We start from the raw sequence: 20,621 nt of genomic DNA on the forward strand, positions 1-20,621 counted from the left end.
AGGTCAGATTTCTCAGTGTCTTGTTCTCCTCATGGGGTTGTTGTAAAGGTTATACAAGCGCTTATAATACATGCTCAGGAAGTTTTACTGTTTTCCCACTGTTCCCCGCTTTCCTTCCAGGACGCCTAGCCCTGTGGGCCCTAAGTTCTGGCAGCCAACACTTCTCGCTCTCAATGACTTTTCTTCACCTGGAGGCTTTCCAGCCCATGTGTCTTCCTCGGTGTGATTCACAGTCCTGGGGGGGTTAAATGAGGTACTTCCCTGAACGTGGCTCACTTGGGGCTTTCCAAGAGAGCGGGAGATGGTATTTGGGAATTCGGAACTGGGAAAAACAGCAGCCCCACAGGAAAAAAACAAAAACCTCCCAACAAGGGGTTGGGCCTGCGGACGTGTCCACGCCGTTTTCCCTCCAGCCGCCAGGTGGCGCGCGAGGAAGCGCTAGAAGTCTATCTCCCCTCAAACAACCCCCCCCCCCCCGACTGCGCAAGCGTCCTTCTCCTTTATGCTCTTCACTTCCGTTGAGCTTTACTTCGCCGTTTGTCCCAGACGGCCACCCGTACGCGTCCGAATCTAGCCCGGGAACTGAGAGAGGCGCTGCGTTCGCGAGTTTGCCGGTCCCGGACGTCTTCGGGAGCGGCCTGATGTGCTCCCTAGGGTTGTTCCCTCCGCCTCCGCCTAGGGGCCAGGTCACCGTCTACGAGCACAATAACGAGCTGGTGACGGGCAGTAGCTATGAGAACCCTCCTCCTGACTTCCGGGGCCAGGTGGCCGGGGCGCGGAGGGAGGGGACCTACAGGCTTGGGCGGAGTCAGGGGGAACCGGGGACCCGAGGCTGTGCGGTGGGGGCGGGGTTGGGGTTGCCAGTCCTCACTTGGGCGGACTGGAAACTGCCCAGCCCGGGCTGGAGAATAGAAGAGCAGGATGTGTGTTAGGGCTGGGATTGGAGGATGAGGGGTGCTGAGAAGCTGTGGGGCAGGCATAAAGAGAGTGGAGAGACTGTGAGGGCAAACCTAGGGGGTGTGAGGGTGCAGGAGAAGGACTGAAAAGTTGGGATCGGTATCTGGGAGAAACTGAGAAAGCACAACTTGGAGAGTTTTGTGTTTTCCCCCTTTGGTGTTCCTGGGAAGGAAAAGGAAGAGAAAAAAGGACATTTCTTGAGCGTTTATTCTGTAAGAAGGAGGCTCTGAGTTAGGTGTTCACAAATATTGTAAGATTTAATAATCACAACAATCCTATGAAATTTCATTGTCCTTTTTACAGATAAGGGAGCTAAGAGCTGTTTTCTGGTTTCTCAAGTGTTGTTTTTGTGGAAATGGGAAATTAGTCTCTGGAGCCTCTTACCCTTGGTCCAGCCATGGGTCAGAGATGACAGGGAGTTCATCAGAGACCTGGGAAAGAGACTAACTCATTGTCAACCTCTCATTTCTGGGCTCTAGTGGATCAATTTTCCTGTCCTAAACCTGTCCAAGGACCCCCTGAAGAATCCGGGGAGGCTGGACCATGGCACAAGAACTGCTTTCATCCATCATCGGGAGCAAGTGTGGAAGAGATGCATCAATATTTGGTGAGACATGGCAAAGGGTCTCCTGGACTGGATGAGGTCACCACCTCTCTGCCTCGGCTGATAGACTCTCAATCTTCACTGTGGAGCTCAAGGCTGTGCAACAGTTTTTCCGTTTCAGCTCTAATGACTTGTTTTGCTTTCTGGTTTGAACCTGCTCCCTACTCAGCAAGGTTGGCTGTAAGATTGCAGTGGATAATCTTGTGCCTAGGTCATTCATTTTGCACATGTACGAGTGGAGCCATACTGCCTGGATTAATTTCCTGGCTGTGCCACTTCTAGCCGTGTGACCTTGGGCAAGTTACTTTATTCACTCTGTCCCTCAGTTTCTCCATCTGTAAAATGACACCTGTCTCACAAGGGTGGAGTGATGATTAAACGAATTAATAGATGTAAAATACTTAGAACAATGCCTGTCCCATATGAATCCCCTCAAGACTTAGCTATTATCATTGTCATTTGTAGAGTGAATTCCTACAAATGAAGGAGCTGGTTTCAAAGGGTATGTTCATTTGTAATTTCATGTGCTGTTGTCAAATAGTCCTCTTTTGAAATTGTGCATACATAGTTAGCCAGGTTTGCTCCGTGGTTAGAGAGTCAGCTTGGGGTGAGGTTTGATTCTGGTCCAGAATCGTACCTCCATTGTAGGTTCCAGGCTTGAGTCCCAGTCCTGGTCCGGGCACCAGGGTGTGAGTGTGGGAGATAACCAGTTGGTGTGCCTCTTGCATCAATGTTTCTCTTCTTTCTCTCCCTCCCTTCCATTCTTTCTAAAAAAAAAAAAAAATCCTCTGGCCCTAGCCTGTTTGGCTTAGTGGATAGAGTGTTGGCCTGTTGACTGAAGGTCCTGGGTTCACTTCCCGGTCAGGGCACGTGCCAGGGTTGCAGGCTTGATCCCTATCTAGTGTGGGGCATGCGGGAAGCAGCCGATCCATGATTCTCTGTCATCACTGATGTTTCTATCTCCCTCTTCTCCCTTTCTCTCTGAAATCAATAAAAACATATTTAAAAAAAAAGAAAAAAATATCAAAGAAAATAAAAAAAAAATCGTTCATATTTATAGTCCTACCAGTAGTGTATGAGAGTGCTGTCAGACTTTAGTATTTGGGCCCTAGCTGGTTTGGCTTAGTGAATAGAGCATTGGCCTGCGGACTGAAGGGTCCCGGGTTTGATTCTGGTCAAGGGCACATGCCGGGTTGTGGGCTCAGTCCCCACTAGGGGGCGTGCAGGAGGCAGCCAATCAATGATTCTCTCTCATCATCGATGTTTCTTTCTATCTCTCCTACTCTCTTCCTCTCTGAAATCAATAAAAATATATTAAAATCTTCAATACTTGGTATTATAGTATGGTTTAATTTGCATGTCTCTTTGTATGTGAGTGAAGTTAAGTATCAATTCATTGTCTGAAAGTTATTCAGTCCTGGCCCTTTCTCACTCTCTGCCTCTCCAGCTGCTGCTTCTCTTCCTGATGTCCCTTAGGTGTTGGTGTCCTGGCTGGGCTTGCAATTGATGCTCCACACCTGGGCGTTCACTTGTCTGCCAAACACCCCCTCTAACCTGCAGCCAGACTGATCTTTCTAAAATGCCTCTGCTTAATAATCCTTCCCTGGCTCTCCATTCACTGACGTAGGGCTAGTCTTTATTCCTTGACTGGCTCACAAGGCCCTGGAAGATATCTGAGCCTTAGTTGCTTAATTGGTCAAATGTGCAGAATGCCCATTTTAGTGCGATAATTAAATGAAAGAACAATATATGAAGTGCATGGCACTTAGTTGCCACTCAATAAGTGTGAATTCTCTTATTTGTAATACATGTTTATTGAGTGAATGGATGACATTTGTAGAAGGTAGACTGAAGAGATCAGAGTATTCTGACTCACAGCTTCCTCTTCTCGTCAGGTGTGATATGGGCCTGTTTGGGGTGCTGAATGAAATTGCTAACTCGGAGGAGGAGGGTAAGTATTTCTCCCTCCAGCCCTCTCTAGTTTTGCTATTGGCATCACCCCTTCATAGTCTCCCTAACTCATCCTGGTACCTGTTGGCCCAGCCCCTTTCCCTTTAGCCCTGTTTTCCCCGGCCAGTTGTCTGCGCTGCTGCCATCTTTACTTCTCCCCTCTCCCTACCCTGCATATCCCGGAGTGGGTGTCCAGAAACACTATTCCATTGAAGGACCTGGGGAGTGCTCCTCCCTCACCTAAGAGGGTGCCCAGTAGAAGCCCTGAGAATGGTTCAGTCAGAGCTGTTTTCTCAACCCCGCAGTATTTGAGTGGGTGAAGACCGCATCCAGCTGGGCCCTGGCACTCTGTCGATGGGCCTCCTCCCTCCACGGGTCCCTGTTCCCACACCTGTCTGTAAGTTCAGCTTTCTCCCCTGGCCCTTCCCACTCCCACTCCCCTCCCCATTTCCTTAAGGGCGGGGCTGGGCGGGAAACCTGCGGAAGGTGGGTGTGGTCCACTGGGAACATTATGGGGATTAGCTCCTTTTGTCCCAGTGCATCCTTGATCCGATCTGATCTTACAGCTCCGGAGTGAGGATCTGATTGCTGAATTTGCCCAAGTCACAAATTGGTGAGTGTGCCAGCTCCGAGGCTGTGGTAGGAAGGAAGTCCTGAAACTTGCAGCTTCTTTTGGGGAGAGGGAAGTCTATGCACAGATGCCTCCCACCCCTTTCCTGACTGCCTCCCACATTCTCACTCCTTTTACCCCCCCCCCCCCCAATAAAATAAAAAGTAAAAAAAACAATAACGTCCTTATATGAAAAGGAATCTGAACTTCGGGGTTGGGGTAAAGACAGGAATAGATTTGGACTCTTCATGCTCATTCCTGCCCAGGTCCAGCTGCTGCCTGCGGGTCTTCGCATGGCACCCCCACACCAACAAGTTCGCGGTGGCCCTGCTGGATGATTCGATCCGCGTGTATAATGTTAACAGGTATGTGGGGCCTTCTGGGCGAGCTCCGACTGCAGTCTCCGTGGTTTCGTCTCCACTCCCCTCTCCCGCCTTGGGCCCAGGAGAGTCCTGCAGTCCCTGGGCCTGGCCCACAGGGCTCCTTTGGAACTGGAGTGTCCTCTCTCCAGATAGAACCTGTATCTTATCCTGCCCCACAGCACCCCGGCCCTGTGAGCCGCCTTCTCTGTGGATTTGCCTCTCAACTGTACTCCGTTCCTCTGAGCCTTAGTGTTCCCGCCTCCCCCCTCCCATCGCAGCACCATCGTCCCCTCCCTGAAGCACCGGCTGCAGCGCAACGTGGCCGCTCTGGCCTGGAAGCCCCTCAGTGCCTCCATCTTGGCCGTGGCCTGCCAGAGCTGCATTCTCATCTGGACCCTGGACCCCACCTCCTTGTCTACCAGGTGGGTCCCACTCTGTCTTACCATGGTCTCAGGTGCTGGCCCTGCTAGGAGTGGTGAGGAGGACTCCAAGGAGAAGTTCTCTGTCCTCACAGCAGATCCCACGGGAGAAAGAGACCTAAGGTCAAGGTGCTAAATACTTTAATCTAGAGCAGGGGTCTTCAAACTACGGCCCGCGGGCCACATGCAGCCCCCAGGGGAGTCTGATCCTGCCCGCCAGGTTTTTTGGGCAGTGAGCGCAGCCAAGGTATTACAGTAGGGATTAGTAGTTCATATAGTCCGGCCCTCCAGCTCTCTGAGGGACCGTGATCTGGCCCTCACTTTAAAAAGTTTGAAGACCCCTGATCTAGAGAAAGAGACAGAAGTAGGGGCTCCTGGGATTCTGGGAAGTGTATGTCTATGAATTAAGGAGTGGAAAGACTGTCTCTTTTAGAAGACTGTCAGATACAGGTTTAAGGTAAGGTGGGAAGGGAGTTAATATGGATATAAATTGAAGCCAATGAAAAATAAAACCCAGGAGAATTAACTAATATAAAACTAGAAATTGGTTCTTTAAATTATGAATAAAGAAAAACTTTTGGCTGAGACTGGTTTGGCTCAGTGGATAGAGCGTCGGCCTGCGGACTGAAGGGTCGCAGGTTTGATTCCGGACAAGGGCATGTACATTGGTTGCGGGCATATCCCTGGTAGGGGGTGTGCAGGAGGCAGCTGGTCGATGTTTCTAGCTCTCTATCCTTCTCTCCCTTCCTCTCTAAAAAATCAATAAAATATATTTAAAAAAAAGAAAAAGAAAAACTTTTGGTCAGCCTTGTTGAGGTAAAAGAAAATCAAAGTATGTATGCTACTTTCAGAATGGGAAAGGAGAGATAATCACAGATATGGAAGAAAATGGAGTTATTAAAGAATATTATATACATGTTTAGGCTAAGAGATTTGAAAGTTTAAAGGAAATGTTCACTTTTCTGTCAAAATATAAACTACTGAAGTGGATTGTTGAAGAAATTAAAAGGGATGAGCTCTGCCACTGAAAAGATGCCAGGCTGACATCGTTTTATGAGAGTTTTATCTAATTGTCAAAGAAAGATCATCTTCATGCTAATTCAGACCATAGAAAAAGTAGGAAATCCTTCTGATTAATTTTTTACTTTTAATAAAATATTTTAGTATAATTTTATTTTATTTATTTAAATTTTAAAAAATTGATTTTAGAGAGGAAGGGAGGAGAGGGAGATAGAAACAGAAACATCAATGATGAGAGGGAATCATTGATCCCTTCAGTCCGCCGGCCGATGCTCTATCCATTGAGCAAAATCAGCAAGGGAGATGATTAGATTTTTAACAAAGATAGTGGAGAGTTTGATATATCCATCATGCAGTTTCCCCATTTTAAATATATTTCCCTGTTACATTTGTCAAAACTAAGAAACTATCCAACTGGTTGGATGTTGACCTATGAACCAGGAGGTCAGTTTGACTTCTGCTCAGGGCACATACCTGGGTGAAGGGTTCGATCCCCAGTGTGGGGCATGCAGGAGGCATGATTCACCCTCATTATTTATTTATTTTATTAATCCTTACCTGAGGATATTTTAAAAATATATTTACTTCATTGATTTTTATTTTATTTTTTTTACAGAGAGGAAGGGAGAGGGATAGGAGTTATAAACATTGATGAGAGAGAATCATCGATCAGCTGCCACCTGCACACCCCCTCCTGGGGATGTGCCGAAAACCAAAGTACATACCCTTGACCGGAAACGAACCTGAGATCCTTGAGTCCGCAGGCCGATGCTCTATCCACTGAGCCAAACCGGTTAGGGCCCTGAGGATACTTTTTCCATTGATATATTTTCTTTTTTTTTTCTTTTTTATTGATTTTGTACAGAGAGGAAGGGAGAGAGATAGTTAGAAACATCGATGAGAGAGAGTCATCGATCAGCTGCCTCTTGCACACCCCCTACTGGGGATATGCCCGCAACCAAGGTACATGCCCTTGACCGGAATCGAACCCGGGAACTTTCAGACCCCAAGCCGACGCTCTATCCATTGAGCCAAACCGGTCCCGGCTCCATTGATATATTTTCTTAGAGAGAGTGGAAGGGAGAGGGAGAGACAGAGAGAAACACCAATGTGAGAGAGATGTATCAATTGGTTGCCTCCCACACATGCACTCAACCAGGGTTGGGAGCCTGCAGCCGAGGTATGTGCCCTTGCCTGGAATTGAACCCTGGACCCTTCAGTACACAGGCTGACGCTTATCCACTTAGCCAAAGCAGCTGGGGCTCATTGTTTATGTTTCTGTCTCTCTCCCTCTCCCGTCCTCTCTCTAAAAATCAGTAAAAAACATTTAAAAAAAAAAGGTGATGTAAAACTGAAATGCCCATGCCTAAATAAATTATGGTTATCTGTTCAGTAGAATACAGGGAAACTACTGAAAAGAATAAGATAGGTCTCTATGAACTGGAAAGGTAACTATGATTTACTGTAATGTTAAAGCGTAAGTTGTAGATCAGTGGCCTAAGAAGACCTCATTGGAGCTAAAAGTGGTTATGGTTCAGTGGAAAAGCCAGAGGGTGGCACTAATTCAGGCAGCGGCCTGTACCTGTCAGGCCAAACATGTGGCTCTGGAGATGGTGGTGCCCTCAAGTAGTTCCCAGGCTAGTGTTGGAGGCCAGCCCCTAGGCAGCATCTTTATGGCAAGCAGAAAAGAATGCAGGAGCAGAGGAGGGAGGCTGATTAAAAAGAAAAAAAAGTTTTTATTGATTTCAGAAAGGGAGGAAGAGGGAGAGAGAAACATCAATGATTGGCTGCCTCCTACACGCTCCCTACTAGGAATCGAGCCTGCGACCTTGGGCATATGCCTTCGACCAGAATTGAACCTGGGAGCCTTCAGTCTGCCACTCTATCCACTGAGCCAAACCGGTTAGGGCAAGAGACTGATTCTTATAAGGAAAGGCAAAAATACAGGTTTTGCAGCACAGGATGAGTTCTGGGGAGTGGCAGATGATTCTGGCGAGAGAAGAATTTTTAAAAATACATATTTTATTGATTTTTTACAGAGAGGAAGGGAGAGGAATAGAGAGTTAGAAACATCAGTAAGCTACCTTCTGCACACCCTCTACTGGGGATGTGCCTGCAACCATGGTACATGCCCTTGACTGGAATCAAACCTGGGACCCCTCAGTCTGCAAGCCGACACTCTATCCACTGAGCCAAACAATCAGGGCTGGTGAGAATTTATACCAGGCCCCTGGCGAGACGGTCCTGCGGGAAGAGGGCTGTCTTCTCTGGTGGAGCATGACATCTCCCAGCTTACCAGTTCTGGCTTTACTGGTGAGGAAGTTTTATTTCTCCTTGAGGACTATAGTGAAAGCTTACTCCCTTTTACCCATTTTCCTCTAAGGACCTACTGGTGGTGACATTGCTTTCCTTCCTTAGTTTTTTCTTTAACTTGCTCAATCTTTATTCATTTCTCCAACCTGGATTTGAGCTCCGAGGGGCCATTGGGATTTGAAAATTTTATCAGGAGGAGGCAAGGAAATAAAATCAGGGGCTTTCTTGTCTTCTGACTTCTTACCCTATTTCCTCTTGGCAGACCCTCCTCTGGCTGTGCCCAAGTGCTCTCGCACCCTGGGCACACACCCGTCACCAGCTTGGCCTGGGCGCCCAGCGGGGGGCGGCTCCTCTCAGCTTCACCTGTGGATGCTGCTATCTTGGTAGGTTGGTCCCCACCCTTTTGGTCATTGCAGCCACTCTTCAGGTTGAGGAAAGAGCCTTCTTTGCTAGTGGTGGGCAGTGCCCTTTAGGAAGGAGAGGGAGAATTGTCCATCCAGTCTTAACTTACCTAGCGAAGGAGCTGCATCATCCAGACTCAGATTGTAAACATAAAACTTATTTTTCCTCCTGTTTTTTTAAAAAATATATTTTATTGATTTTTTACAGAGAGGAAGGGAGAGAGATAGCTAGAAACGTCGATGAAAGAGAAACATCAACCAGCTGCCTCCTGCACACCCCCCACTGGGGATGTTCCCGCAACCAATGTACATGCCTTTGACCGAATCCGAACCTGGGACCTTTCAGTCCGCAGACCGACGCTTTACCACTGAGCCAAACCGGCTTTGGCCTCCTGTGTGTTTTTTTTTGTTAATCCTCACCCAAGGATGTTTTCTCTATTAGAGTGGAAGGAGGGTGGGGAGGAGACAGAGAAACATCGATGTGAGACACATCGATTGGTTGGGGATCGAGCCTGCAACTGCAGTATGTGTCCTTACCAGAATGCCCTTGACCAGAATCGACCTGTGACTCTTCAGTCTATAGGCCAACGCTCTAACCACTGAGCAGTGGGCTAGGGCATATTTCCTCCTGTCTTAACAGCCCCTCTCCTGCTCCCTCCCTTTCTGGTTCTTTGTGCCTTAAAGGGAGCCCCTGTGAGGTGATAGGGGTGCTCGAGTTTCCTGTCTGCTCTCCTGACCCCACTCTCCTAGGTATGGGATGTCTCAACAGAGACCTGTGTTCCCCTTCCCTGGTTTCGGGGAGGAGGTGTTACCAACCTGGTCTGGTCCCCAGATGGCAGCAAAGTCCTGGCTTCCACTCCCTCAGCTGTGTTTCGGTGAGTGGGAGGAGGACGGAGGGAGGGCCAGAGTGCCCTGGAGAAAGCACTTGGCTCCTGGAACTTGAAGCAGGAAGGACCTTCTGTCCTCATTCCTGTTCTTTGGCCTGACCCGGGACTGAGAGGGAGTGAGGTTTACATTTTGGAACCAGAGGTCCTGAGCTGTGATTTGCTTCTCTCTGGTGCAGAGTCTGGGAGGCCCAGATGTGGACTTGTGAGAGGTGGCCCACTCTGTCAGGGCGATGTCAAGTGAGTTTCAAAGAAGCTGGGCCCCCGGTTCCCCAAGCTTGTCTCCCCACTTCCTTTCCTCTTCCATTCCCCTGCAGACCACCCTCTCCTTGCCTTTTGCTCCCTGATCCAGACAGGCTGCTGGAGCCCAGATGGAAACCGGCTGCTGTTCACTGTATTGGGGGAGCCACTGATTTACTCCTTATCATTCCCACAACGGTGTGGTGAGTTTGGGGAAACACTTCAGGGTGCAGACCATCTCTGGGGCAGTCAGAGGGAGGCAAGAACCCTCTGGAACATGCCACTCTGAAGGGTGAAGGGAAGTAAAGCAGCTTGGGAGATGGGAGGTGTGATGGAGGAGGCAGGGGACAAGTCAGATGCCTGTTTCCTGTACTTAAGCGCCCCTGCCCTCATCCACAGGTGAGGGAAAGGGACGTGTTGGAGGTGCAAAATCAGCAACGATTGTGGCAGATCTGTCCGAGACCACAGTACAGACACCGCACGGAGAGGAAAGGTGAGCGGAGTGGGGGAGGGGGACAGTGGAATGTGAGAGGCCGTGCTGAACCCTCCCCACCTACTGTTCTGACCCAGGCTTGGGGGAGAGGCTCACTCCATGGTCTGGGACCCCAGTGGGGAGCGTCTGGCTGTGCTCATGAAAGGTAAGAGGTGGGGAGGAGGGACTGTGCTCAGGCCCTAGCCACCTTACCGGTGTCCATGCCCTGGCTGCAGTTCTCTGCCCCTGCCTGGGATTCGGCCTCTAGATTCCTTCCTGCATCCATCTCTTCCAGGAAATCCCCGGGTCCAGGATGGTAAGCCAGTCATCCTCCTCTTCCGCACTCGCAACAGCCCTGTGTTTGAGCTACTTCCTTGGTAAGAGCTGGGCAGGCCATTAGATCTGGGCTCCTCACCAGCCTTCCCCCACTACCACACCCCACCTCTGCCTCCTGCTGCCTGCTTATTGTTTCTTCCCCCCCTAGCGGCATCATCCAGGGAGAGCCAGGAGCCCAGGCCCAGAGCATCACTTTCCATCCTTCCTTCAAAAAAGGGGCTCTGCTCAGCGTGGTGAGTGGGCCAGGCTGCGGGTTTCAAAGTGAGGTGGAGGAGCTGAGGGCCTTGGCTGCTGCGGGCTCTGCCACATGGCCTCTGAGCCCAGCCCACTAAGACTTTTCTTTCTCCTTTCTGCAGTGCTGGTCCACCGGCCGCATCGCCCACATCCCTCTGTTCTTTGTCAACGCCCAGTTCCCACACTTCAGCCCAGTGCTTGGCCGAACCCAAGAGCCCCCAGCTGGGAGTGGAGCTTCTATTCATGATCTGCCCCTCTTCACTGAGACATCCACAACCTCTGCTCCTTGGGACCCTCTCCTGGGACCACCACCTGCCCGGTCCCACTCCCCTCACCCCCACTTCCAATAATAAAAACTTCTGTTTCCCACTCAATTCTGAGACTCTTCTCAAGGGAACTGCATTAGGGTATGGTGAAGAAAAAAAGGCACAGACTTTGGGTTAAGATATTGGTTCTGTCACTTTTAACCACTTCTCATGAGTTTGTCAAGTTATGTAGCCTTAGGAACTGGATGGTTTTCAAGTGAATGTGAAAGAAAAGTGGAAAAAATACAAAAAGTCCTGAAGATCTAGCATAGGCTCTGGCATGTAATAGATGTTTCACTTCCCCCAAGTTCCAGCAAGTTGCCAGGATGGTGCAGGTTGGGAATGTGGCAAAGACTTGGTCAGTGTGAGAGAGAAGAGACTTTATTGGATGAGGGGAGGGGAGGGAGGTGTAAGTGCTGGGCGCTGGGCCAAGGTGGCACGGGCCATGCTCAAGGCACCCTCTCGGGTGCGGTGCCCACCAATGAAGCCGGTGGCATGGACAAAGATGCAGCCAGGAATTCCACTGACCTGGTCCAGGGCCTCATCCCGAAGACCCCGCCACGCCTCCGGCAGGGGCAGCCTACAAGCGAGCAGGAAGAGCAAGTTGGTGAGAGCACATGGAGGCCTTGAGGAACGGAGAGGGGAACAGAACAGAGGCCACGACTAGTGGCGGCCTCTGCAGGCTGCAGCAGGGCCTCACCTGCTCTGGAATGAATGGAGCTCCTTGGGCACACACTGGACCCGCCACTGTCCAGCCTGGTCAGTGAAGATAACAAAGGCGATGGTGACTGGGGGCGACAGCCCAGATTCCAGGTGGTAAAGGTGCTCTTTCCAGGGGCATCCACCTTTTGCCAGTTCTATTATCTCCCCGCTTGGGTCCACCTGAAAGGGGGGAAGTGGGGTGTGGCTGGAAGGTTCAGGGTAGAAGGAGCCTCTGCTGACCAGCAGCCCACCAGGAGTCACTAATCCACAGTGCCTCCTCCCATGCCTGTACCTGTAATCGCTGGGCCAGGGCCTCTTCCACCAGGGCCCGGGCTGGCATCCAGCTGTGCTGGTAGAAGTCTAGTCTCTGCAGAAACTCCTCCCGAACCAGATCCATTGCACGCTTGAAGCCCGCCTGGAAATCAGAGCCACTCTCATTTCCTCCCCTGAGGTCTTACATGCCTCATTTCCTTCCCCTGGGCCCTCCTTACCTCGGTGTCTTGGTTAGGCTGGTTCCAGGTGGGGTTAAGCCGGGCGACCCGGGCACTCAGTGTAGTGGTCAGCGCATATCGAGGCTCTCCCTCCCACTGGGAGATCCCATTGTCCACTGCATCCACCTCCTCCACGAAGTTCTCATACATCTAAGGCGGCAGCAGAAATGCTTTTAGGGTACCTACCACTTGCATGGTAAAGTTTTACAGGTTTCAAAGTTATGTGTATACACTCTTTTATTTAATCTCAATGCAATGAGTCAGTGGGTGAGGAAAGGGGAACTGAGGTGTCCATTAGCTTGCTTACGGTCAGAGCTAATAGTGCTGGAATTTGGATCACTGGTTGCTAATCTAGTGCTCATTCTATCACACAGGCCCTAGCTGAGGCAGCATGTGTGGGGAGGAGGCTGCTGCCTTCTGAGCAAAGATCTGGAGTTCCAGGAGGGGCTCTGTGGGATGGATCCCTGCGGCTGAGGGAGGGTACATCTCTGAGGGGCTGAGCAGGCTACTCAGTGACCTGTTTCATGAGGCCCAGGAGGGTCTGGCCAAACACAGGGGTCAGTTGGGAGAGAATAGGTGCTGGACTAGCCACCAAGCGCTGGGTGTGGTCCCAGAGAGATCCCCGGCGGGCTGCGTGGCAGCAGCAGTTGCTGCATCTCCTAAGCCTTAGGAAATGGCAGGACAATGCCTCAAGAGTTTGGGGGCAGAAACGATATGGGATATCAGTGTTCAAGGCAAAATTGCCCTACAAAACAGACTTACACATCATCACGTGTGGTATGTGAAAAAAGCATTCTCAGGGAGAGCCAAAGAAGAAACGCCTCTATGCCCAGCCCCCTCGTCCATGCAGAGGCCGCCACTGGTGATAATCAGTTAAAACTTGGGTGTAGTTTAGTTCAGTTGCTTAGAAACCCCTCAGCAGAAGGAAAAACTAACCCAGGCAGTTTACAACCTTAGCATCCCAGGCTCCAATTTAACCATATTTTTTTGGCTGATATTAATGCTGAGCCATAGGGGCAGGTAAGCCGAGTCAGAGAAGCAAGTGAACAGTTTGTCCGCAAAAAACAGAGCTGGCTGAGTCTGGTTTGACTTATGAACTTCACAGGAGGAGGGTCTAGTAGGTGTCCTCGGAATCACTGATCAGACATGCACGCCAGGGGTGCTAGCCCTGTTCCTTCCCCAGCAGCAGGAATCTGCTGAACCGCTTTCAGGAGGCGCTGGTGGGACCTGAAGATATTTTTATAACCGGAGCCTTCTCAACGCCGGAGCCTCTGCGGAATGACTGGTGCCTGACAGGCGCCTCTCCCCTTGCAGGACAGCCGAGCCTGAGCCATATGCTTCCAGACACCCTCCTCTACTGAACAGTCATTTTTTTATGTATGTCAGGTCAGGAAAAGAACTGAAAACACTGCTTTATGGTTTCCAAAGCTCTTTTCCACACGTCACTTCTCACCACCCCCGCATGCCTTGTGAGATGAGCCTGACTGAGGGAGACAGCAGTGGGCTGGCTGTGGGCGGGAACTCTGATGTGAGGCCCAGTCCTAAGTGCTGCGTGAGTGCTACTCCCAACTGGCCTGGTGGGGGTGCACGTGTGAGGCATCTGTCCTCAGGTCCCCACCTTGTCATAGAGGGTGCCCACCATGCTGTCCTCTTCGCTAGTGCCCAGCAACTGGGCCAGCAGCTTGTGCCCGAAGTGCAGATAGACGAGTCCCGCACTGCTCAGCTTGGTCTGCCATGGCTTCCCCGGGGACAGGGAGCTCATGGTCTCTGTGAAAGACCTGAGGAGCACAGGGAGGTGGGGCTGAGGCAGAGCGGCCCCAGGTAACCTGTGCATGTGCATGTGCATGTGCAGGCACAACGCGGGGTCGGGAGGCTGGGGAATGTTGCGGGAACTGGGAGAGACGGCCCCCTGGAGAGGCTCTGGCTTTTCCTAGGGTCACAGAGACACAGCGTAAAGTCTGTGCATGCATTCGACAATGTGAACTCCATGCTCACACCGTGCCAGGCTTTGTGTAGACATCGGGGATAAAAAACAGCCCATGTCCCTGTCCTCACGTTTACCTGCTAAAGGCAGGTAAGACAGACACACAAACAACCAAGCGAATGAATGCTGTAGCTATAAGCAAGGAAGCGCGGGCGCGCGCGCGCGCGCGCGCGTGTGTGTGTGTGTGTGTGTGTGCGTGCGTGTGTGTGTGTGTGTGTTTGGAGAGCTTTCAGGTCATACCTGAGCAATTCATTTATGGGGTGTTCACCAGATAAAGGGTGAGGAAACGACATGTACATGGCTAAGAGATCTCGTCATGGAATTGCAAGACAGGAGCTTGGGTATGATAGGTGAGTGGTAAAAAAAAAAAAAGGTGGAAAGGGGCCAGATCATGGTAGGCCTTGCATGCCATTCTTTGGAGTTTGGACTTCTATTTGTATGTAATGGGCGCCACTGAGAGGCTTTAAGTAGTCAAGTGCATGTTAGAAAGAGCACTGTGCCAGCCAGCATGGAGAACAGATACAAGATTACCTGCAGTGGTCCGGGTAAGTGAGGAAAGCAGGAATTTGAATAGCAGTGGAACACAGAATGGGGAAAAGTTATTAAGGAAGTAGAAACTATAGCTATAATTGTAAATACTAATTAGAATCACCTAGGGAGCTCTTTTTAAAAAAATGATTTTTATTAAATACTGAGTAAATACAAAACATTTTAATAAAATACACATAAAGTATAGCCATGACCAGTGTGCTCGGTGGTTAGAGCCCTGGCCCATGCACCGAAGGGTTGCAGGTTTGAATGCCGGTCATGGGCATGTACCTGGGCTGCGGGTTTGCTCCCTGCCCTGGGCTAGGACACATGTGGGAGGCAACCAGTGGGAGAGACTGGGAGAGAACCACCTGAATGAACGACGCGAATTGGAAGGGATATGGAGCCAGGGTCAGCTCTTCTTTTGAAGAGTGATCGTGAGAGATTAGGCTGTAAATACTGGAGGGTTCCCTGCTAGCACCATTTATGAGCATGCACACTTAATCCCTCACAGATAATCACTTTAAGCAGTGTGGTGTACAAGAGAGGATTTTGTATCTATTTCTATTTTCAAGATGAGAGATGCCTAACTAGAGTTGTAAGTTATTGGCAAAAAGCAGAAACTGGTGGGAAGTCCAGGAGGAGAAAGTAATAGATTAGAAAGGGGAAAACAGAAGGGAGCGGTGTTTGCTGCACTGGAAGGAGGGAGCTGAGGATGTTTAAGAGTGGGAAACAGGAGGCTGATGAGCTAGGGGCTTGAGGAGAGGGGAAAAGGATTGGAATGAAGTAGAAAACCACACATATGTGAACTGTCACCAACCACCACAATCATGTGGGCCCAACAGTATGAAGTGGGGCAGCAAGGGCACATGAATGGGTTAATCCCAGCTGGGGTGTGAACTGGGGAGAAAACAGTACTGGTGGGAAAAGTCTGACAGCCGGAGAGGGAGGTGAGCTGGGAGGGGCCTGAGGACTGCCTAGGAGCCAAGGGAGGCCTGGGCCGGTTAGACTCAGGGAGGTCCCAGGCCAGGTAGACAGGTAGAAGGACGGAAGGCTGTTTCACGGATGAGGCAGTGCTTGTGACACAGACCACTGCAGCGGATGGCTGAAATGAGCGCTGGATCAGGCTGAAGAAAAGGTATCTGGGGACCCACCTCTGGTGATGGTCATATCGGTGTCTCTGAGGGTCGTACTCGCCACCCACATCTACCACGATGTCGCAAGAAGCCAGTTTTTCGGGGTCCCGGGTCCGCACAATCTCTGCGTCCTGCAGGGGGCACCGGGGGTGAGGAGCGGCCAGGGGGTTAAGTCTGGGTTTCTAGGGAGTCGGAAGGGTTGAGGGGGCTCGGGCCGCCCAGGCGCACCGTACCTGGTACTCCGGCAGGAGGCGCAGCAGGGCACACGCCAGGGCTTCATCGCAGTGGAAGGTGCCGTTGTGCGTGCCTATGCGGGGCGGAGCCATGAGGCCGCGGCGGGGTCGCTTGGAGGGCTGGACGCACTCCAGGCTGTGCATGCGGAGCCGGACTCGGAGGGGCGGCGGCGGCAACAACAAAGGTAGGAGTCCCCGCAGGAAGCGGCCGCCCATGCGGCTTCTCCGGTGCAAAGGCGGGAGCGCCGAGCCGGAAAAGGAAGTGCCCGCGCAGCCCCACTTCCGCCTGCCAGCCTTTCCCACGGCTCCAGGCTCCGCCCAGCGCAAAGGCCTTCCCGCTCCTCCAAGGTAAGGCCTCTGGGGTAAGCCCTGCATCAGGCTCTGGGGAGGGGCACACTCTCCACCCCGCCCTCCCACCTCTTCACCAGTCCCTACTGATGCAAGAAGAGACCACCATTCTGCTCGGCTGGAACATTTATTGGCATTAAATACAAAACCCTTCTCTTCCCCACCACGAAGTCCCAGGCCCCTGAAGTAGGGTCCCTCTGCCTGGTTTGCAAAACAGGACCTCAGGCCTTGGCAGCCTGAGTTGCCCCCAGGGCTGTGAGCTGCTGGATCTTCTGGCTCATCATCTCCATGACAGCTGTGGGCGGAAAAAGTCAGACTCTGGTCAGGAGCTGAAGGGAAGAACCCAGAGTTAAGGAAAAGCCACAGGGAATTTTAAGGGGTGGTAGACACCAACTATAGTTAATAAAACTTTTAACACAGTGATCCACTACTGCAAAATTTGGAATCTACAATGTATCAGTAAATATGATACATCACTGGGATATAAAAATGAACAAAATACAATATTGAGTCAGATATAACAAAAAATTATAACGTGAAAATATTTTGCCTTTATTACTTTTTAATGTGAAGTTTTTTAAAAATAGGCTTGTATTGATTTCAGAGAGAGGGAGGGAAGGAGAGAGAGAAACATCCATATTGAGAGAGAATCATCCATCGGCTGCTCCAGCACACCCCTACCAGGGATCGAGACCTGGTTCATAGGCCCACACTCAACCACTGAGCTCCAGCGCCCCGGCTGCTTTTGCCTTTAGGACAGTGGTTCTCAATCCTGACTGTGTTACATAATCACCCGGGACATTTTACGAGACCTGTGCCTTATGATTTGACTACCATCACCTGGGACAGTGGTCGGCAAACCGAGGCTCTCGAGCCACACGCGGCTTTGGCCCCTTGAGTGTGGCTCTTCCACAAAATACCATGTGCAGGCACGCACATACAGTGCGACTGAAACTTAGTGGCCCATGTGCAGAAGTCAGTTTTCGGCGAGTCTATTTTGAAGAAGTGGCGTTAGAACACTCAAGGGGCCGAAGAGCAGCATGTGGCTCACAAGCTGCTGTTTGCCACCCCTGACTTGGGGCATTAAAAAAAAATGAATCCTGGAATCCTTGCCCACCCTTAGCCCTCACCACTACCCTGCTTTAGTTTGTTTGGAGCGGGCCCCAGGCTTTCTTTCTTTTTTTAACCTATTTTTATTGATTTCAGAGAGGAAGGGAGAGAGGGAGAAAGAGAGAGACAGACAGAGAGAGAAACATCAATGAGAATCAGATTAGCCGCCTCCTACATGCCCCACACTGGGGATGAGTCTGCAACCCGGGTAGGTGCCCTGACTGGGAATCGAACCCTGACCTCCTGGTTCATAGGTCAATGCTCAACCACTGAGCCGGCTGGTGTAGCTCAGTGGTTGAGCATTGACCCAGGCTTTCTTTTCAAATTCCCTTGCTGATTCTAATGTATAGCCAAAGCTGCAATTGCTAGTACTTAGTAAGGGCTATTTCTTTCTTGTGTGTTCATTTACATGTATATTTTTCCCCATTAAGAACACAGAAATTATTTCTTTCCTCTAAATTTCTCAAACACCTAACCCAGGAATCTACAAATAGTGGGTATGTAATACACTGAATCTAGAAAATAACGCAAGACACAAAAGAGAAAGATATGGTTTTAATCCAGCAAAGGGGACATCCCCATGGTCCACACTGCAAACCATGTTCTTTATCATGAAGTTACAAAGGATGAAGAGGTGCCTCAGGCCAAGCTTACCCTGTTTCATGACATGCTTCTCCTGAAGGGCTGGCTGGATTTTCTCCATTTGCTTGGTGAGAAAGTCTATTTTCCTCTTGAAGAAGTCCTTGGCATCTTCAGCTGTCTAAAAGGTCAGAGGTGAATGAGGGGCTAAGAGGACTGGCCAGCGTTTCAGTGGCTAGAGCATCAGCCTACACAATGAAGGGTCACAGGTTCAATTCCCCGTCAAGGGCATGTACCTGTACTGCAGATTTGATCCCCTGCCCCAGTTGGGATGTGTGCAGGAGGAACCCAATGGATGTGTCTCTCTCACATCAATGCTTCTCTTTTTCACTCCTCCCACCCCCTCACCTACTCTCTCTTAAAAAAAAAAAAAAAAGAACACCCCATGCTCTCTCTAAAATTTCCCCTAAACTTCCTTTCCTTGCTCAGGGGGCCATGTACCTGGTTCTTTCCACTCACCTTCTCTACATAGTAGCCAGTTCCCACATCGATGAGCACGTGTTCTACATCATGTAGTTTCCCAGGGACATACATCTGAGAAGCAACAATTAAGGGAAAACTAGCCCAGCATGAGCCATGATTCCTTGTCAGCCTAAGACCCTCTTTTCTAAAAAGCTATAAGGTGCAGGGACTGGATAATCTGGAGGCTTTAGGACTTATACCTGTACACTCCACATGTGGAGACAGAAGTTGGTTTCTTATGGAGAAAATGACAGACACACTGAGACATTCTCTTGCCCTGAAGCCATCTCCCACCCTTTCCGAGTTAGCCCCTCCAGAAAGACTGGATACAATATTTGCTTACTGCTGTAGAGTAGGGAAAGTGGGAAGCCAGCCCCACTTCCCCTCAACACGCCCAACCATGAACAAGCTAATGGATTTAATGTTCATTATTTAGGTAACCCCTAAATAACAGCACACTATTATTTCGGTGTTCCTCTCTCAGCCTGTCAGTTCTCAGGCGACAGTTTACAGATGTCCTGTTATCATAACTTGATCAAGTAAAACACTCAACAGGCAGACATAATCCAGGTTTCATAGTAACTTCAGTTTAGGAATAAGAGCTACAATTAAAGCCACAATAAGAGCCACAATTAAACTGAAATTGAGAATAAACTGCGTCAACCCCCTTGTTTCTATATCCTATTCTCCTATTGCTTATGTGTTCTAACTTATTAGTAAAAGTGTAAACCACGTTTTATCTTTATATTAGATCCTATCTTCAGACGAAAAAGGGAAATAGTCACACCTCCATTACATATACTCTTCGGAGCTTACAAGGCAATAGCTAGATGTTGGCCCCAGGATATAGATAGGAGAGCTAGGCAGTGTGTACAGTAAGAGCTCTCAGAATCATGGGGCACTTTGGGGTCATCAAAACTCCCCCCAGAGGGGTACAGGAGAGAAGAGGAGGGCTGGACAGTTCCTCTGGAAAGGATACAGAACTCGTCAGTGGGACAAGTAATTCTTTCCCTGTGAAAGCAACCAAGACAAACACCTGGGGAAGGTTGTCAGGCTCCAACGTTAAGACGTTAGAGGGCACCGCGCAGATCGCAACGGGGGCAACAGGAGCAATGCCCTGTACATTTCAATGCTAGGTGGGCCACATGCAAGAGGCTCGCTCACAAGAGGTACAGAGTAAGGAATGGCCTGCTTTCTCCTCTCAGCGGGGAAAGACTGGCTGAGGAGGCGGGACCAGACGCCGCTCGCCGCACCGCCCCCCCCCCCCCCGCCGGCGGCCTCCGCGCGCCCCCATACCCTCATTGCTCTTGTTCAGCACGTTCAGACAGTCCTTGGCTTCCACATACTTGGTTTGCACCACCTTGAGCTGGGCAATGGACGTGGACAAGAACTCCACTTCCTACAGAGAGAGAGAGTCCGTGTGGGCTGGAGGGGAGGAGCTCCGCCGGAGGGGCGGCGAGGGTTTCCCGGGCAGGGAGGCCCCCACACAGGGAGGAGGGGAGGGGGCGAGGGCGTTCGCGTGGGCAGAGGGGTGAGGCGGAGGGGGTGTGAGTCTCTGGGCCCGTCCCCACCTGGTCCAGCTGGTTCTTGAGCATTTCCAGCTGCGGGAGGTTCAGCTCCGTGATGTTAACGGACTGCGCCATGTTGGGAAGGAGGACTTAAAGAGCCGAAACCGGCTTCTCGAGCGACGCTCTAGCCGTCCCCGGTGCGTCTCCATGGCCGCGCCCGGAGGCCTCGCCGCACGGACGTCTCTATGGTCTCCGTGTGCGAGGGAAGCCAGAGCCGCGCCTTCTGCTCAAGGGAGCGGCGCGTGGTTTTCATAAAACATCCCAAGTCTAGCGCAGTAAAGTTGTAGCAGACATGACTGCTGCTTCAAGGAGC

At 50.7% G+C, this 20,621-nt stretch overlaps 3 protein-coding genes across 5 annotated transcripts; 1 reads left to right on the forward strand and 2 right to left on the reverse strand.

The window, feature by feature from the left end:
- Positions 1-498: 498 nt before the first annotated feature.
- On the forward strand, positions 499-11,176 carry AAAS (aladin WD repeat nucleoporin). The gene is made up of 16 exons (XM_084876745.1): positions 499-764; positions 1,437-1,564; positions 3,457-3,512; positions 3,817-3,908; positions 4,078-4,124; positions 4,388-4,486; positions 4,762-4,905; positions 8,498-8,618; positions 9,387-9,511; positions 9,700-9,760; positions 9,873-9,963; positions 10,160-10,253; positions 10,331-10,398; positions 10,528-10,609; positions 10,717-10,801; positions 10,925-11,176. The coding sequence occupies exons 1-16, from the start codon at positions 642-644 to the stop codon at positions 11,150-11,152; spliced, it is 1,644 nt and encodes a 547-aa protein (XP_084732871.1). The 5' UTR covers positions 499-641; the 3' UTR covers positions 11,153-11,176.
- A 290-nt stretch (positions 11,177-11,466) lies between these two features.
- Positions 11,467-16,454, reverse strand: MYG1 (MYG1 exonuclease). Of its 3 annotated transcripts, none has more exons than XM_084876748.1 (7): positions 16,182-16,454; positions 15,967-16,079; positions 13,919-14,078; positions 12,301-12,450; positions 12,102-12,224; positions 11,808-11,863; positions 11,467-11,687 (listed from the first exon to the last, which is right to left on the reverse strand). In XM_084876748.1, exons 1-7 carry the CDS (start codon positions 16,395-16,397, stop codon positions 11,489-11,491), a joined length of 1,017 nt encoding a protein of 338 aa, XP_084732874.1. In that variant the 5' UTR covers positions 16,398-16,454; the 3' UTR covers positions 11,467-11,488. The 3 variants fall into 3 exon arrangements, with proteins under 3 accessions (XP_084732874.1, XP_084732873.1, XP_084732872.1); XM_084876747.1 differs by having other exon boundaries at positions 11,808-11,989; positions 12,102-12,212; positions 16,182-16,451; XM_084876746.1 differs by having other exon boundaries at positions 11,808-11,989; positions 16,182-16,450.
- Positions 16,455-16,637: 183 nt separating this feature from the next.
- Positions 16,638-20,456, reverse strand: PFDN5 (prefoldin subunit 5). The gene is made up of 6 exons (XM_084876750.1): positions 20,312-20,456; positions 20,037-20,139; positions 19,720-19,751; positions 18,738-18,812; positions 18,294-18,399; positions 16,638-16,824 (listed from the first exon to the last, which is right to left on the reverse strand). The coding sequence occupies exons 1-6, from the start codon at positions 20,381-20,383 to the stop codon at positions 16,751-16,753; spliced, it is 462 nt and encodes a 153-aa protein (XP_084732876.1). The 5' UTR covers positions 20,384-20,456; the 3' UTR covers positions 16,638-16,750.
- Between the last annotated feature and the right edge of the window lie 165 nt (positions 20,457-20,621).

The sequence above is a fragment of the Pipistrellus hanaki genome (genome assembly GCF_964339955.1).
Source record: "Pipistrellus hanaki genome assembly, chromosome: 3".
Lineage (NCBI taxonomy): Eukaryota > Metazoa > Chordata > Mammalia > Chiroptera > Vespertilionidae > Pipistrellus > Pipistrellus hanaki.

Excerpts from the sequence above, each read along its gene's own strand:
- AAAS (XM_084876745.1), top strand. The coding sequence starts at position 642 with ATGTGCTCCCTAGGGTTGTTCCCTCCGCCTCCGCCTAGGGGCCAGGTC. Across the intron at positions 8,619-9,386 it reads CTGTGGATGCTGCTATCTTG|GTATGGGATGTCTCAACAGA; the intron begins GTAGGTTGGTCC and ends CCACTCTCCTAG. Across the intron at positions 10,610-10,716 it reads GTGTTTGAGCTACTTCCTTG|CGGCATCATCCAGGGAGAGC; the intron begins GTAAGAGCTGGG and ends TTCCCCCCCTAG.
- MYG1 (XM_084876746.1), bottom strand. The coding sequence starts at position 16,397 with ATGGGCGGCCGCTTCCTGCGGGGACTCCTACCTTTGTTGTTGCCGCCG. Across the intron at positions 12,225-12,300 it reads AGCCTAACCAAGACACCGAG|GCGGGCTTCAAGCGTGCAAT; the intron begins GTAAGGAGGGCC and ends TCTGATTTCCAG. Across the intron at positions 11,990-12,101 it reads CCCTGGCCCAGCGATTACAG|GTGGACCCAAGCGGGGAGAT; the intron begins GTACAGGCATGG and ends CCCCCCTTTCAG.
- PFDN5 (XM_084876750.1), bottom strand. The coding sequence starts at position 20,383 with ATGGCGCAGTCCGTTAACATCACGGAGCTGAACCTCCCGCAGCTGGAA. Across the intron at positions 19,752-20,036 it reads GCTGAACAAGAGCAATGAGG|GGAAAGAATTACTTGTCCCA; the intron begins GTATGGGGGCGC and ends TTGCTTTCACAG. Across the intron at positions 16,825-18,293 it reads GAAGCATGTCATGAAACAGG|CTGTCATGGAGATGATGAGC; the intron begins GTAAGCTTGGCC and ends TTCCGCCCACAG.